Source organism: Protopterus annectens, chromosome 17.part0 (assembly GCF_019279795.1).
Source record: "Protopterus annectens isolate FY-2018-M chromosome 17.part0, PAN1.0, whole genome shotgun sequence".
Classification (NCBI taxonomy): Eukaryota; Metazoa; Chordata; order Ceratodontiformes; family Protopteridae; genus Protopterus; species Protopterus annectens.
In genome coordinates, this window is record NC_056751.1 from 614,011,787 (window position 1) to 614,030,687 (window position 18,901).

The window sequence follows — 18,901 nt, forward strand, 5'->3', positions numbered from 1 at the left end:
GAATCAAACCCTATACCTTGTGTTTTTAATGTAAACACTTTTAGAATTATATTGTATAATGCATTGGAATAAAATAAAATTTGACATAACTGGATTGCATGAAACTAATTCATCACCAAACTCTTTGCTTTCTATTCTTGGTATATTACGACATCACGCACTGCAGCAATTGATGGAAGCATATACTTTTAGACTGGTGCTTGTATCACAGGTTGTAAGATGACTAACTGCTTTCCTGAAGATTGCTTGTACCAAGCAGTGCCCTCACAGAAAAATGAAGAGGGAATAAGCTACACCGCTGTTACACAAAGCACAACACATGTGTTCCAAGTTACACATCTCCTGTCTTCTAAGCAAAAAACTGTGGAGTTGAGTGTTGCTTCCATAATGTTTGCATATTGTGAGTAATGCAATGGAGGGAATCTGAATTCATTCATTTGCTAATTGTAGGGAATAAATTCCAACTGAATTTGCCTGTCTTGTTTCATTAGAATTTTTATTTTGATGCATATCTTAGCCTTATTGTGCTACTTTGTGAACTCAAGGGATAACGTATTGATTCAAGTTTCTGTGCAAATCCAGCTTTCTCAAAAATTAGTTTATATATCCTTTGGGGGGGGGCAGTAGGCATCATTAACTGGTTAGAAAAGTGCTGAATCAAGTATATATATTCTGAAGTTTATATTGTCTTAAGTTGTTAAAAAATCTGATTTTGTCAACAGAAATGAAAAAACTTCTTGAAGAGAAAGGTAAAATATATTTCTATTCCTTGTTGTACTGTGTAGATTATATGTATGTTGCTCACACTAACAATACTTTAGACTGTAGCTTATTTTATGAAATGTTTACTAAAGATTAACTACCATGTTGTTCATATCCATCAAAAGTGCCAATGTTTATCACAAACCCCAGACAAATGAGGAATATCATTCTAGCTGGGTGTGCATTCCTTAAAGACAGTTTCATTTTTCTGTGCTACTTATTATATTTTGGAAAACATGTGATAGTCACTGCAGTTTTAATTACATCTTGTTTTATACTAACTTTGATCAAAATACATCTTGCCATTCATCTTTTGTCTGAATATTTATACTTCAGACATGAATAAATGCCATTCCTAAACTGCACATTTCATGATCAATGACTGTATTTCTTTTTCTTGAAGTTTTGCAGGTAATTACTGCTTGAGTTGTGGATACCTGAGATGCCATAAATAAAATTATCAGATCCATTATTATGGTGTATGTTTCATAGCAGTAGCAGTACATTTTAGATGTTGTCCTTACAGTTTTCAAGGAGAAAAAAAATCTCTGCATCTGTAAAAATTTGAAATCATCTTATTTCATGCCACCATATCTTAGGATTAGACATGCTATAAACTAAGTGTGGAAGAAAACAGAATAATCAGTTTACACTTTCCTACACAAAATATATGGAGTTTACATCTTAAATAGTTTGTGCTGACGTTAGTTTAATTACAAAACAGCAAGTTAATCGGCCTTGTTCATAATGTGCCCTTTGGCATAACATCTTGATGATGATTTAAATTCTAATGAGAAAAACAAATAATTTTATATATTCTCAATCTGGTGGTATTTTCTGTACATCTTTTAACATACTTATGCCTCTCTTGGACATACATAATACTTTACAAATTAAATTACTGAGGGGAAAGCTGCAATGTTTATCCTTTCCCATCTGGGCATGGCAGTGGTAGACGTCTGATGCAACGTCAACAAGGCAAGCATGCTAAAATGGTCTTTAGGAATATCACTTGTTCAATATTATATTTTGTTTTGCTATTGTTGTCATTTTCTGTTTGGCTGAAGTTTAACTTGGGTCAATTTATTTTTCTTACAGAGAAAGAAATGAAAAGTATGGAGGCAGGTAAGAATGACAAAATGCAAGATGCACTAGTAGTAAAATGTTTTGGAAGAAAATCCTTGCATGATTGGCCAAATAGTGTGTTTCATTTATACACATGGGAAACATATAGATTGCTCATTTATACCTTTGGGAAAAGAATACATTTCCTTGTGAAATATGTTGCCTGTTTGTGTGGTGTTTTGTTGCTGACAGTTTCACTACATTCACTATCATTTCAGTGATAGAATTTTTAGCAGCTGGTTTTGTAAGTTGACAAAACCAATAAATGCAGGATGATTTTGTTTTCCTTTGTTTTATTCAAGCACTACACATATGTAATATAACATATAGGGTGATACAATTAGCAATGAAATACCCATCAAGCTTTGTATCTTTGTTTCTATTTGCCATTCTATAGAATTCCTCAGGAAAGGAAGACAGTGATCTTGCTACTCAATTAATTGTTCAAACATGGGAGAAAATTGAAATCTCTGAGATGAAACTGTTAAGAGTCAGTAAAATTAATTCAATAGCAAAAGTACATTATCCACGTCCAGATCTATTTACAATTAATTGTCACCATTTCCATTGTAACATCACTAGTTCTGTGAAAACCAAAAGGCTGTCATATAAACCCATAAATAACTGAATGTTATTCTAAGACAGACATTTACATTTCACACAAGCTTGTACTTTTTGCAGTTCAGGCTGGGAGCTGTGGCTTAGCCATTGGTTACTCTGCCTTTACTTTCCAGCTTTCATCCACAAACTAGCTCCTCCCACTTGAGCATGGACTACTTGCATTGGGATAAATGCCATCCTTGCTTACAGATAATCAAGTCTAGAAAATGCATTGGAATATTGAGCGTCTCTCACTCATATTTATGCTCCTGTAGAATTAATTGTGACACTTTGTGGCTGTATAACACCATGGCGGTGCTTAGCAATAAATGACCACTTCTCTGTAAGGCATATTCCAGTACTTTTTCCTGTTAAATATAATGACCGTCAGATGTATGAAGCACTAGTTGTGGGTTCAGTCCTTAATGACATATACTAAAGTTTGTCTTCTTGCATTGATGAAGCCCTTATGAGTCTAAGGTACAGGGACATAAATGGTGTGGCAGAAAATTTCTATACGCAAGAAACATTTTTTTTTACTTCTTATGCCATAACTTTTCAGTATCAAAGTATCTTAGGCTGTCATTGTTCTTACGTTACCAAATAAAAGTTCATAGCACCCGTGAAGAAAATAGCTAATAAATCTAAATGCCAGACTCTGGCATTAAATGAGCATGAACTGAAGCTATTATGTCCTATACATAAATGGCAGTATCTCTTCCCCATTTCTGATTATTTTAAAAAACTTCCTTGTAATCATGGGGTAGTCATCTACAATACACAGTTATGATTGTTATTCTAACCTCAAAACTTCCATTAAAGCACACTTCTGGCTTTGAACCTATCGCTATGCTTTCTTGAAGGCATACCATTGCGGACTCAGCATATTGCAACTGAAAAATATATATTTTTGGGACAGAAATATACATGATTTCTACTTCTAATGTAATAAGAAGTCAGCTGATATGAGTTCAGACTATCATTGTATTTAACAAACTGACCATAACCTCCTCATGGCTCCACCAATGAAATCAAAAAATAATGTAGAGTCTCAACCTGTGAAAGCAAAGAGCATGAAGTAAAGTCACTGGGCCTGTCTTTGAAAGGATATATATGTCAGTCCCCCCTGAGATTTTTACAAAATGAAAGAGTAATTACAACACTAGTGAAGTACAAAACATACATAAGGCTATAAATCTAACTTCAGAGTTTCCACTGCAGCATGCACATGTATTTGACTCTAAAGCTTTAGCTCGTTGAAAACATGGCATTATATTCAAGAATTTGTAAATGAAAAAATACATTTTCTGGAGAAAATATATTGACTGCGATATCAGTGCAACACTACTACTATGCATTTCTTATCCTGCAATAGTTCTGTGTGTTCTCTAATCGATGGCCGTGGATGTATTAGAATCAAGTAAAATATCGCATAAACTTCTTAAAACTACTTTATTGGCAAATTAAACTGTACATTAAGTAGTGCTTATTGTACTCACCAATGCCCTAATAGACTGTGAATTGGACAGAAAAGGTGAAGCTGATACTTTTAAAGCACCATTTGTTTCACAGGTGCTGAGATGTCTACTTGCCTTCCTGTTGTCAACCCAAGTAGTAGCCTAACAGCTAATTGTGTCAGGGGTACTATACAATATTTACATAAACCAAGAGATGCACCTTTTTCATATTACAGAGTTCCTTTCTCCTGAGTATAAAGCCATGGGACTGAGTGGCATTCCAGCTATTGTATTAAGGTCAGCATATTCTGTATCATGGAACAGAGCAGATCTGAACTCATTGATTTTATTTTTTTAATTCTGTGGAATAAATTGACATTGCCTTAGCCTGTCTTTTTGTTTCATTATGACTGTTTAATATGCATCTGAGTGTTACTATAATACTTGCTTTTCTCAAGCATTAATATATTGATTCATTGCACTATGCAAATCAGAAATGTAATTACATATCTCTTATGACTACATATTTAATGTTACATTTGGAGTCATTATCTAAATGAAAAGATAGCTTGTAACTTTCTGGCTGCTACTTTTTGACAGTATTAATTGACGTTCCAGTAAGATTATATATTTCAGGGACTTCAGCTGTCACTAACTAGTTAAATAAGTGCTGAAATCAGACACTTGTTTTGAAGAGCATGGGCTGTTTTAAATATCTAAAAGGATTTCTATTTCTGTCAACAGAAATGAAAACACTCCGTGAACAGAAAGGTAAAATACAGATGCATGCCTTAGTTTCCAATTTTGCATATTCGCAAGCTGCCTACTTAAATGGTATTTAGGCGATTGCTTACTTTTTTAAATGTTTACTAAAGATTTAATTTGAAGTTCTTCATGTTCTTTAGAGGTTACATTGCTTATCGTGAATCCCAGAAAATGAAGGACAATATCCTACCTAGGAATGAATTCTTTAAAAACAGGAGTTGCAGCCATTTCTGGGGGAGAGCACATGGCTAATTAGCATTAGCCACTCCCCAGACTATTGCATTATAATCTACTTCTGTCCTTGAGACTGCTGTCACACTGAGGCCACCACAAGGGGAAAACTTCAGGAGTAGGGTGGTCTCTGAAATCGAAAGTCTTAGCACACTGAGGAAACTACTGAGTAAAGACTTCCCCATTGCATTGTCTTTCTGAATCTCAGGGCATATTTTATTAGACTTATAATAAAATGAGTGTGGAAGGAACCAGACTAGTCATTCTGTATCATCCTCCTCCTCAGAAGGCAAAAGTAAAGACATACCTGCAGGCTAACAATAATCCTTCCAGTATTCTTTCATGCACACATCTTCTTAGGTTCGTCATTTTAAAATGCCATTGTGAATATTATTTTGATTATAGATGGATAACTGAGTGTGTATATAATCTGTACATTAGTATAAAAGCATGGTAAGGGTTTAAGTTCTAGTAAAGAAAACATTAGGCTTTTATGTATTTCCCTCCTCTAGTTTTTAATGTATAGCATCTTATAATGTATGTCTGCATGTATTGAAGATATAACCTACTTTATATCTTAATTCTGGGGGAATGGAGGGTCTGCAGTCTTCATCAATTTCTATTTGTGTGTAGCAGTATTAAGTGACCAGTGTGGCTTCAACAAGACACAAGATATACTAATAAAAATGTCTGGAGGAATATCAGTGTCTGAAGCCATATTTTGTTTTATTATCATTGTTATTTTCTGTTTAGGTGAACTGTAACTCAAATCATTTTTTCCCACTAGATATTGCAGAAAGAGCTAAGAGAAATATGGAAACAGGTAAAAGAATGACAGAATGCAAGATACAAAAAATGTAATGTTTTGCAAAGAAATATTTGAATATTATTATTCAGTAATTAGAGCAAAGGAAACTCTAACTAATAATCATCAAAAAATATATACTGCAGCCGCAGATTTAACTCCAGAAACACTGCTGTTTCCACTTACGGACAGTCACCACTGAGCACCTGGTTGCCTCGGGTCCCCCCCCCACTTGTGCAAGCAAAGACTCCTCTCACTCCAGCTAAAAGCAAAGGAAACTCTAACCAATAATCATCAAAAAATAAAGACTGCAGCCCCAGCTTTAACTCTGGGAACCCTGCAGTTGCCAATTATGGGTAGTTATCACTGAGCATTTGCTCACCTTGGGTCTTCCCCTTCTACTTGTGCAAGTAAGGATTCCTCTCACTCCAGCTAAAAGCAAAGGAAACTCTAACCAATAATCACTAAAAAAAAAACTGTGGCCCCAGCTTTAACTCTGGGAACCCTGCTGTTGCCACTTATGGGTAGTGTAGGTGCCTGCTTTTGTGACTACTGTTATGCCTTGTTAAAATCTGTTGCAATCAGACAGATTGCATAGTCCAGCAGTGACAGCTGCAAACCTTATTCCTCTTAGACCCTCCAACACCCTTTTCATCACTTTCACTGTTGATACATTTTGCTTAACTTATCTGTTTTGTTATGCTATGGTATTGAGCCCCTCTCAATGGAGTCATAGCCTTCAGTCCCTACCCCTCAGTAATTATTCTTCACTAATTAAACGCCAGACAAAAGTGCAAATTCTCAAGCTAAATTTATGTTTAGCTATATAGTGTGCAGCAAACAAAGAGCAAAGGGGAATACAAATGTAAAAAAGAATGAAAGCCACCATTGCAGACTACTAAGCAGCTATCAGGTAACTTCTACCTATGCTGTACTCTTACTGACAGTTTTTCTTAGAGAACTTCCTATCCTCAAACAGGGTGTCTGTATGTTTACCTTATTCCCTTTGCTGTCTTGTACTAATTTGCTAGGTTTGCACAGTGCCTTGGATCTCTCCTGCTATTCTTTACTCCTATTTGACTGTTTCCCTCCCGTCCCCTCCCCCACTCCGAGTGATTGCTCAGGTACAACATACTAAAGGTTTTAAAAACCCTGGATACCACACTTGCTCCACTTTTGCAGCTGAAAGCTCTTCCAGTGTAGCCTCTCTAGTAAGTGATATTGTTTCTTCCTTCTTTTTCTCAGTTTTCTGTTCCACACTGTAAACTTATTGTCCCTGCATAGAGTGGTACAAAAATTTCTCTGCAATGCAACTTTCCAGCTATTTTTTTATTTATTTTTTTATTATTTTTACTGCTATAATTTATATTAAGATATTAGAAGCCTGGGTTTTTGTTTTGCTGGCTCCCATTTTCACTAAACCTGATTCAGGGCTCCTCAAAATGATAGTGCTGAGGAAGTGATAGTCTATGTAAGTTAAAACTACATTGTAAAGTGCTGAATGATATTTGTTGTATTTATTGCAGTGAAACTGCTGCATTGTTTCAATGCTGTCTGGTAATGGGATATTCTAATTAGTTACACTGACAGCTGCTAAATAAGTTTGGTTGTAGAGCCGCAATATATTTGTTTTTGGTGACTTTTAATGGGCTATGTTAACTCGCTCTGCTTTCTGTACATTATTTATGATGTCTATGCTTATTTTGATGTCCTTATTTTGTTGATTTTAGTCTTATATTCTTTATTTTTGTCTTCTTTGCAACTTTTAGCACCACTGAGCACCTGATAGCGTCGGGTCTCCACCCACTTGTGTGAGTGAGCACTCCTCTCACTCCAGCTAAAAGCAAAGGAAACTCTAACCAGTAATCATTAAAAAATAAAGACTGCAACCCCAGCTATAACTCCAGGAACCCTGCTATTGCCACTTACGGGGAAGTGTAGGTACCTGCTTTTGTGACTACTGTTATGCCTTATAAAAATCTGTTACAATCAGCTAGAGCACATATCCCAGGGATGACAGCTGCAAACCTTCTTCCTCTTAGCCCCCCACCCTTTTCATCCATTTCACTGTTGATACACTTTGCTTAACTTATCTGTTTTATTATGTTAAGGTATTGAGCCCCTCTCAATAGAGTCATAGCCTTCACTGTCTACCTGTCAATGATTATTCTTCACTAATTAAACACCAAACGAAAGTGCAAAGTCTCAAGCTACTTTTGTCTTTAGCTACATAGTATGCAGCAAACAAAGAGCAATGGAGAATACAAATGTAAGAGAGAATAAAATCTGCCACTGCAGACTAGTAAGCAGCATATAACTTCTACCTGTGGTGTGCTCTTACTGACTGTTTTTCTTAGAGAAACCTTCTAACAGGGTGTACGCCCGCTCCGTTCACCCTCGCTGTGCTCAGACTCACTCTGCTTCCTTACCCTACCCCCATTCCTACCTAGCCCACTTTCCTTTACTTTATACTCTCTACCCAAATAGAAAATCCAGCCCATCTCCTCTCCCCCAATTATCCTATCCTTGCTCCCTGACTTCACACAGCCCCACCCTTTTCCCTAAGTCTAATCATATTACTGCTATTTCTTACAACTCCAACTTATACTGTGGCTATAATCTACCTCGTGTCCCCTTTACTTTACTTCCTCATTTCCCTCACCTCGTCCAATCACAACTCCACCACTTCCAACCTCCACCAACTATTACACTTTCTATTCAACAAAATGAATCATCCTACTCATGGTCTGCTCACCATCTCTATTCAACATCTCCCCTACCTAATTTCACAAACACAAAATCTTAGCACACACTCCCCTTACCACCTAAGCTAAAGCTAGAATACTTATGTCACAACAACTACCAGTACCACTCCAAACCTCCCCTGCTTCCAAACATACTTCTAACTGATGGGGATATCCACCCCAATCTAGTTCCTGCTTCTCCTACAACTTCCTCCACTATCCCAACAGCTGCCAGTCTCAACAGTCTCCCCTCGAATCCAAAACATCTTAGTATATACTCAATTAACATACAGAGCCTCCCAAATAAAACCACAGAACTACAGTCCTGGATTACCCTCCATTCCCACACATCCTAACCCTATCTAAAACATGGTTAAAGCCCCACATCTCAAACCCTGAAATCCTTGTCTCCCCCATTACAATATCTACTTGCAAGACAGAATGGTTAAGAAAGGTGGTGGAATCACTGTTATGTACTCCGAACACCTCAATATATCCCCCCTACTCATAACCCATCCAAATTCCACCCTGCCGAACTATGTATCCTAAACTGTCACCTTAATCCACAAAAGAAATGTGCCTTAGCTGCTATCTATATCCCACCTGGTAATAACATTCCTATCCTCGAATCTATACTTTTATGGCTATCGCTCAATATCACCTATGAAACCATTCCTTTAGGAGACATTAACATCAACTGGCTAAAACTATCTACAACCAGCTCATCTCTCACCATCAGCCTAAATGGCTTTCAACAGCTACTTAGTACTAGAGTCAATAAAATCAATAGTAGTAGCTCCACTCTTGACTAGATCCTAACAACTGACTCTAACCTGTATCAAAACCCTACTATACTACCAGACTCCCTTAGCAACCACCTTTCTATATGTGTTCTTAGGCATGCTGTTCATGCTGTTCAGATACCTAAATGCCATCTTTACAAAGATTGTTGCAGTCTCTCTACTTTTAACATTGAGACCTTTAATCACATGCTAAACTCTATAGACTGATCAATTCTGAAACATCCCTCTAAATGTTGCTGCCCTTCATTTCAATCACACTTTTCTCTCCATCCTTGATTCTCTGGCACCTTTCAGAAAAGTAAGAATCAAAACAACCCACACCCCCTATCTCTCAAAAGTACACTCACTCTTAAGAAAAAAAGAGACAGTACCTGGAAACAATGGAATAAAACTAAATCACTTTCTATTCTCCAAACCTGTAAACAACTATGTAATCTGGCTAAAAAAACACATCAATACAGATAAAAAAAAATTCTACTCCAGTGGCCAACTCACCCATAAGTCTAACCCAAAAAGATTCTGGCACTCAGTTAATAAGATTCTGTACTCAGGCAACTCTTCTACCCCCAAACCTCTACCCTGACAAACCCCCACTTGAAACTGACACTCTTCTAAACTCATACCTTATTGAATCTATTCACAAACTCAACCACAATGATCAGAACAATAAACACACCCCACACTCCACATTTCACCAATACTCCCTCTTTCACACTCGACCCCATCCCGACATCTTACATCAAATCTCTCCTGCTTAAGCTGAAACCATGCTCTCCCTCTTCTGACAACCTTCCCCCCTGTTTCTTAAACTAGCCGCTCACTCAGTAGCCTACCCTGTCTCTATCCTGATCAATAGATCTATTCAAGAATTCACTGTCCCAGATATATGGAAATCATTCTTTATCACTCCGTTACACAAGGGAGGCAGCAGCAATGAACCATCCAAATACAGACCTATTGCTGTCCTCTCTCTGCTATTGAAACTCCTTGAAAACTCCATTCACAGACAACTTAAATACCATCTAGATAATAACATTCTAACCCCTGTGTAACTGGCTTCAGACCCCATCATAGTACATCTACTGTCCTACTGTCCTTTACTGAAACCATTGCTGAAGCCATGGACAAAAATGTACTGGTTTCTTGCCTCTTTCTTGACCTTTCTAAAGCATTCAATACCATATCACACTCCAAACTACTTGATAAACTAGCACAACTCAACTTATCTCCCTCTGCTATTAAATGGTTCACTATCTTTCTAATAGACAACAATCAGTAAGATGGCAGGCTACCTGCTCCCCTTGCTTACCAATGCAAACTGGGGTGCCTCAAGGCTCAATTCTTGGCCCTCCACTCTTTAATATTTTCACAAACCAACAGCATACTTCCAGTACATCAGCCTCCCTGACACAATATGAGGACCACTCTACCCTTATTATCTGTTCTGACAGTTTCTCTAAACCCCTCTTTACTACTCAACATAGCTTCCTATCTGTAGAAAAATGGATAACTGACAACCAATTCTAAATCCCAAAAAAACAAAGCTACTTCTTTTTATTTTCCAAAACCCCTCACTAACCTCGAAACAACCTTCACCATCTCTTCTCTTGACAATACCATCATATAACCTGACCCACATAATAAACTTCTTGGTGTTATTATCGATGACCAATTAAAATTTGATACCCATACTCAGCACTGTATCAAAAAGTGCAATCAAACACTCGGTCTACTCTACAGACATAAAAAATATGTACTTCCAGACTCTAGGCAGAAACTAGCTCAGGCCTTCCTCCTTACATGTCTACTATATGCACCCCCCCCCCCAATCTTTTCACATCTACACTCTACCGTTATGGCTAAACTCTGTCAATCATGCTATAGTGTTGCAAGATTTGCTAGTAACCAAACCTACAAATCTCATCACTGCCATGCACTAAAACAACTCCAGTGGCTTGACTTCCCCCAGCACCTCCTTCACTCCCAGCTGCAAATGACTCATACTATACTCTTAAAACTCCTTTCCTGTCTTGCTCTATACTCACTAATATCACATTATACCCCTCCCAGAACTCTCCTCAGCTCTGAACAGCTCCTTCTGGACACTTGTAAATCAAACAAAAACATTGGTAAACGTCTTTACAAATATAGTAATTCCCATGATTGGATAGGAGATAGGAAATTCACCCCGGGGATCATGTCAGTCACCCTGCTAGACAGGGGTCCAGGGAAGTAAATACTGTGGGAAGAAATAGCCAAGGAATTGTTATGGCTAGGCTTGTATAGTCCCTAAGGCCGATAGCCTAGTACCAACCTATGAACCTGTGCATGGAACAAACTCCCCTTTTAACATCCAAATCATTTCTAACATAAATCTCTTTAAATCCGAACTTAAAACTTTTCTCCTAAATGCCAGCACCTGTCACTACAATGATCCCACTTAAATCCTACCTTAGCATCTTACTCCCTCTCACACTTTTAAACCCACCAAGTGCAAGTGTCTTATCTCATTTGCATCTCTTTCTCTTTTTGCTTATTAAAAAGAAATTATAACTTTTGTACTTCATGTTATATACATTATTGTAATATTTATGTAAATTTCATTCTCAGGACTTTTGTAAATTTCTACTGTTCTCATGTAAAGCTCATTATTGTAATGTTTGCATAAAACTTTATTGTCAGATGTTTTTCTTTCTTGTAACTTTTCTCCTTGGGTCTTCACTGAAAACGCACCACTGGCTCAGTTGGACTAACCTGGTTTACAAATGACAAATAAGTTGTTGTTGTATCTTTCGGCTTTTCCCGGTTAGGGGTCGCCACAGCGGAACTCCGGTCCGCTAATGATTGGCAGTAGATTTTTATGTACCAACTTGCCAGGCCTGATGCACAACCTTCAACAAAGTTATGCCCATTCCCGCATGTCTCCACACAGAAGACGCTTTAGCTGAGAATCGAACATGACGTTTTACTGTGAGGCAACAACGCTACCACAGCACCACCACTGAATAAGTAAATAAATAAATTGTTACCTTTATACTGTGGGAAAAGATTACATTGACTTGGGAAATAAGCTGGCCCTTTGTGTAGTCTTTTACTACATGCAGTATAAGTACTTTCTCTTGTATTACAGTGCTGCAGTTTTCATCATGTGGATTGGTTACTTTACACAAAAAGGGAAAGTGAATAGCCTTAAAATGACTTGCACTGTAGTATACATCTGAGCTTCATTATACATCCAGCTGAACACAAGGGTTCATAGGTTCATAGGTTCATACTAGGCTATCTGCCCAAGGTCATTTATAAGCCTAGCCAGAGTTTTGTGGCTTTCGCCACCCCTTTAGTTTGGAGGATACTATGCCCATTATTTTGTTGTGCCTCTGTCAAGCAGTGACACTGAGATAATCCCTGGGGTATATCTGCGATCTCCCATCCATTGGTCAAGATTTCTCTTGAACAAAGCCAGCGAGGTGCTCTGCCTCACATGTACCGGGATTTTGTTCCACAGCATAGGGAGTCTCTGGGTGATGAATCTGTCCCTCCAGCACATCCTATTAATAACCGTGTCAAGGTTTAAGTCTCCCGCCCTTGTAGTTCTGAGGGATCTAGATTTTTTGAGATGAAACATGTTCATCAATCCTGGGTTGGACATGGCCTTGTATGTCAGGCACAGGTCACCTCTGAGCAGACGGTAAGCGACTGAGTAGAGCTGAAGTTCCTTCAGTCGGGCAGCATAGGACATATTTTTGAGACCTTTTATCCTTTTGGTGAGGAACTTTTGGGGCCTTTCAGTTGCTGCAGGTGTCGTGTCAGATACATTCCGAATGGGGCATTGTACTCAATCATTGGCCTGATTAGTGATGAGTACAGGGGGACGATGACTTCCCTTGATCTAGAAGTGAATCCCTTCATGATTAGGTGGGCAATGTAGAAGGTCTTCCTAACTACTTTGGCAACGTGAGTATCAAATGAAAGGTTACTGTCAACCTGGGTACCCAGATCCCTGATAACCTCTTCTGTGCTTAGTGGGTTGCCGCCTATATGGTAGCTAGGGGTAACCTTGTTTTTCCCTAAGGGTATGACTATGCATTTTTTGGCGTTTAACTTTAGGCCATGGTTCTGGCACCAGTTTTCCATTTCTATAAGACCCTTCTGAAGGATATCTGTGTCAGATGTGTTCTCAACTATGGCGCCCAGTTTGCAGTCATCTGCAAATTTTGTCAGCCATAATCCTCCTGTGTTTGCTTGTACTTCTGAAAAGTAGATGAGAGAGTACAGGAGAGGGCCAAGGACTGAGCCCTGTGGGACACCACTTGTGACAGGCTTTGAGTCTGACATGGCGCCAGCAACTCTGACCCTGTGGGTTCTGTCACTTAGCCAATTTGCAACCCATCTTGTGACGTATGGGTTTACATTTAAGTTGATGAGTTTTTCAATGATACCTGAGTGGGGTATTGTGTCGAAAGCCTTTGCCAGGTCGAGGTAGGCTGTGTGGACTGCCTTTCCCTCATCAATGGCCTTGGTGACTGTTTTGAAAAAGTCCACCAGGTTTAAAAGGCATGATCTTCCCTTGACAAAGCCAAACTGGGTCGGATCCAAAGTCTGCAAGTCTCCTATGTCTTTATTTATGAGTTCCATTATGATCCTCTCCATAGCTTTGCAGATCAAGCTTGTCAAGCTGATGGGACGGTAATTTCCCGGGTCGGTGGAGGCACCTCCTTTGTGAAGTGGGACCACAGTTGCCGTACGCCACTCCTTAGGCATGTATCCTGAGGTGAGGCTAAGATTAAACAGCTGCCCTAACTGCGTGTTTAATTCCTCATTGAGTTCGTGGAGCACACATCCGGGGACACCATCTGGTCCCATGGATGCTGTGTTTTTTGCCTTGGAGAGAGCAGTTCTCACCTGAGCGTTAGAGATGTTTGGGGGGCTATAATTCTCTGGTATAGATATCTCACCTTTTGGGGGGGAGGGGGGGAAGAAGTTTGCACTGAACCTGTCTGCTAGTATGTTGGCAATGTCTGTAGGTTCAGTAATTTTTACATCATTTTGAACTAATTCTGAGCATATCTGGGAGTTTCCTCCCAGGTTTCTAACATAGCTAAAGAAGGCCTTATGATTGTCCTTTGAGTCCTTAGCGACTTTTCTCTCAAAATTTGCCTTGGATGATTTTATGAGAGATCTTAATTTTTTACTTATAATGATCAAGGGTGTTTTCCCTTTTAAGGATTTTGCTCTATCTTGTAGTAGCTTCCTCCTTTTGTTGTAGAGCTTGTTTATGGCTGGGGTCCACCAAACTGGACGCTTGCCTTTGGTACAAAGGGTCTTTGTTTTGTTTGGGATTGCCTGATCCATGCAGTCCTGTAGGTGCTGGTAGAAGGCATTTGTAAGTGATTCAGTGGCTTGAGTAATGGTTTCCGCAGTCTCGGGGGCCTTAAAAGAGACCACACTAGCCTTGAGAAGTGTGAAGTCGGCTTTTGAGAAGTTCTTCACTGTGGTCTTTTTTATCTCGGGTGGGGGCGGGATGTGGACTTCCAGTGAGATTAGTTTATGGTCTGATCTCACCAGTGAAGGGTATACTTCCGGTGTTGAACATTGTGACCCCATGTTCGTGATGATGAGATCTAGTATGTTATCTCCTCTTGTGGGAATGGTGACTAGTTGTTCCATGGCATTTGAGTTTATGAACTCTAGGAACCTTTGGGCTAGATTGTTGGGGCTTGAGTAGTGATCCCAGTCTATATTCGGGTAGTTGAAATCACCTAGTATGATGGTGTTTGGAGATACATTTATCCCCTCCAGTGTTTTCAGGAAAGCTATGTGAGGTTCCTGAGAATGAGAGGGTGGTCTGTAACATGCTACAAATTGCAGAGCAGTCTTGCCTATGGTTAATTGCACCTGGATGGTCTCCGATGTATCGTGCGTTGCCACCAACCTTGAGGTGTGGGTGTTCTTGATGAATATAGACACACCCCCTCCTTTCTTGGTGTTGTCCAGATTTTGGGGCCGGAACGCATAATATGAGGTAAAGCCTGATAGTGCCGGGGTGCTCTCGGTGTTAACAAACTGATTCAATCTACTCTGCAAATCAAAAATGTGTAATTATATGTTGCTGTTGACTACATGTTGCATACTGAATGGGAATTAATGAGTAGATGTAAAGATGGCTTACAGCTTTTTAGGTACCAACTTTTCACCATATTTATGAACATTCTAGTACGATTATGCATATATGCATGTGTGTGTGTGTGTGTGTGTGTGTGTGTGTGTGTGTGTGTGTGTGTGTGTGTGTTTATGTATATATATATATATATATATATATATATATATGTATATATATATATATATATATATATATATATATATATATATATATATATATATATATATATATATATATATATATACATCGATAGATATGTGTGTATGTGTGTGCACGCATGTAAATTTTTATATATTTAGATCACGTAATCGGCACTTACTAGTTAGAAAGTGCTTAAGGAATTTTATGTCTTCAGGAGCATAAGTTGTTTCAAAATCAATAATAAAAACATTTAGTTTTATAAATAGAAATGAAAACACTTTGTGAAGAGAAAGGTCAAATATGCACGCATTCTTTATTTTACTCTGTAGTTCACATGCATGTTGCCCACACTAAAAATATTTTGGACTATTGTTCATTTTTGTAAATGCTTACTAAAATGTAAATACCTACTTGTTCATGGTCATTAGAAGTGTCATTGTTTACCTCAATCCCAAAAAATGAAGAATGGTATCCCACCTAGATGAACTTGGCTTGACATATGATGAGGAACTGCTGTAAACTATTGCTTCTTGTATATGGTGCTTTTGATCAGAAAGCTTCTTTACAGTCATCATTTTCCAGAATATTTAAACACTGATAAACTACATATTAAATGATCAATGCTTCCATTTCTTCTCCTTAACAATTTGCAAGTAGTTACTCCATAGATTGTATAACATCATGCATAACATTGTGACTTTATTTTTTTTTATTTTATTTATTTATTTTTTTTGATATTTATGCATTACTAATACATTTTGTATCTACTTACTTTATTCAAAAAAAGGAAAAAAATGTCTATATCTGCAGATAGATAGTAATCATCTTAACATGTTCACATTGTATGATTAGATATGTTATAAACTTGCTGTGGAAAGATCCAAACCGCTCATTCTATATCATCCTGCTCTTCAAACTGAAACACTAAAAACACCCTCCGCTGGGTAGAAGTAATATTTCCTGCATTTTGAAATAATGATCAGAACTCTTGTGATTTTTCATTTTAAGTATTCTACCGCTTAAGTTATTTAGATCACAAAAGAACTAATTAAATGAGTGTGTTCATAATGTGCATAAATCATGGTGATGATTTAAGTTCTAGTGAAGAAAACAATAGCTTTTATAGATTTTCATTCCTCTGATAGTTTATTGCATAATATTTCACACTACTGTGACTCTTGGTGATATAACCTATTTTATATAACTGGTTACTGGGAGATACTGCAGTCTTCTTCAATGTATATCTGTGTTTGGCAGTTGTAGAAGACTGATGTGGCTTCAACAAAACAACTGTATTAAAAATGCCTGCAGGAATATCAGTGGCTGCATGTCATACCTCATTGTATTATTGTTGTCAATTACTGTTCAGCTGAACTGCAAATTAAATCAGCTTTTTTTTCTAGATGCTGTAGACAGAGAGAAGAAAAATAAGGAAACAGGTAAAGAATGTTAGACTGTAATCAATATTAAATGTTTTTGGAAGAACAATCTTGCATATAATTTGACATTAATTTGTTTCCTTTATACCTATGAGAAGTTGTTAGATTGTCTTGTGAAGTTAGCTGCCCATTTGTATGGTGCTTTATTGCACACAGTTTACATACATTATATTTCCTTACATTGCTCAAGTTTTCAGCAGCTGGTTTTGTGACTGTACAAAATCAACATATTCATGATTTCTTCTTTTCTTTTCTTTTTCTTTTTCTTGCATTTTTGTGATATTTTTGAAATATGACATACAAGTCAGACAATAATAATTAATCACATAGCAAACACTCTATCCTTGTTTCTTTGTACCACTTTGTATAATATCTCTTTAAAGAAGGCAGTGGCCTTGCTGCACAATGAGTAGATCAAAAGCAGGTGTTCCTGGGAGCAGTCAAATTCATGTGCTTAAATGCTGAAGCATTAACACAGTCAGTTAGATCAGTGTCATAGCAGAAAAACTTTATCAATATCCAGAACAAATTAAATTTAATTTCCTCCAATACCATTGTAAGATCACTACTTGAAACAAAGAAGGCTGGCATATAAACCCGTAGAGAAGTGATTGAAAGCAGAGACTTGGCTAATGGCCACTCTATCTGTACTTCCCAGCATTCCTTCCAACACCAGGTCCTCCACTTAAATATGGGTTACCGTCAGTAAGGTAAACAACCTCCCTGCTTATTTAACATCTACTACTCTCCTACTCATATGTATGAATGTGTAGAATTAATTGAGACAGAGTGTGGCTATACAACACTACTTGCGATACATACCAATAAGTGACAATATCTCTGTAATTCTAAAAAAATATTACAGCAAATTTCTCAGAGTAAAATATGTTATCAAATATGCAATTCTATTTTTTGCGATAGTGATTATTGCTTGTGATTCTAAAATAAATTGGCATAAATGCAGTGAAAGAAATCAGATTTATGAAATTAGGAAAAATTATATTTTCTTCTGATGCTATGGCAAGTCCATGCCAAAAGTATTTTAGCCAGTTGTTGGCCTTAGTATATGGAGCAGATGTTCAACACAACACCTACAATAAAAAACGATTATAATGTTAAATGTCCGAATGTGACAGTAAAGGAGCATGAACTAAAGCCACAAGGGCTATGTTTGAAAGGCAATATCTTGTTCCCAGCTTTAAGATTGCTTTACAAAACTTCCCAGTAGTCAAAGTGTATTCATCTAGAAAGTACATTTATGGTTGATGTTCTACGGACAGCTTCAGAAATGCTACCAAGACTTGTACATGGTAGCTTGCGGTAACCTTTCCACATTCAGAGGCAGCCATACCACAGTGCTTTTACATGAAGTTGTGCAGCAACACAGTGGGCTGTTGCTGTGGCTGTGCTTCATGACACCAGACTATTCTGGGAGAAAGGCATTTGCAAATTAGCCATGTGCTTTCCCCTGGAACTGCATGGGTAAGAAGTTTACACACCTGGTTGTATTAATTAGTATAGCCACACCTATCTGCTCAGTGTAATGAATGTGGCCAAAAGGCCATGCTCATCCATCACATAAGAGGTAAGCGGTGGTGAGTTTGATGAGGTAGTATTAGGGGGTTTGAAAGTGTGTGTATGTGAAGGACTGCATGTGTGAGTGTATGCATGAATGTGTGCCTGCCTGGGAGATAACAGTTTGCAGGGTTACTAAGAGGGTAAATTAGGAGAGAGTGTATGTGTGTGTGTGTGTGTGTGTGTGTGTGTGTGTGTGTGGATGTGTGTGTGTGCGTGTGTGTGTGTGTGCGTGTGTGTGCGTGTGTGTGTGTGTGTGTGTGTGTGTGTGTGTGTGTGTGTGTGTGTGTGTGT

At 38.0% G+C, this 18,901-nt stretch overlaps 1 protein-coding gene across 4 annotated transcripts in view; it reads left to right on the forward strand.

Moving 5' to 3' along the window:
* The first annotated feature begins 709 nt into the window (after nt 1-709).
* LOC122791795 (myb-like protein X) overlaps nt 710-18,901 on the forward strand; it is a 146,116-nt gene continuing 127,924 nt past the window's right edge. For 3 of the 4 annotated variants that reach the window (XM_044059742.1, XM_044059741.1, XM_044059744.1), the window contains exons 1-5: nt 710-749; nt 1,861-1,887; nt 4,689-4,715; nt 5,728-5,763; nt 16,997-17,032. In XM_044059742.1, the coding sequence (XP_043915677.1) occupies nt 725-749; nt 1,861-1,887; nt 4,689-4,715; nt 5,728-5,763; nt 16,997-17,032 (151 nt within the window). In that variant the 5' untranslated portion in view covers nt 710-724. The remainder of the gene's footprint in view (nt 750-1,860; nt 1,888-4,688; nt 4,716-5,727; nt 5,764-16,996; nt 17,033-18,901) is intronic. The other variant, XM_044059743.1, reaches the window with a different exon arrangement.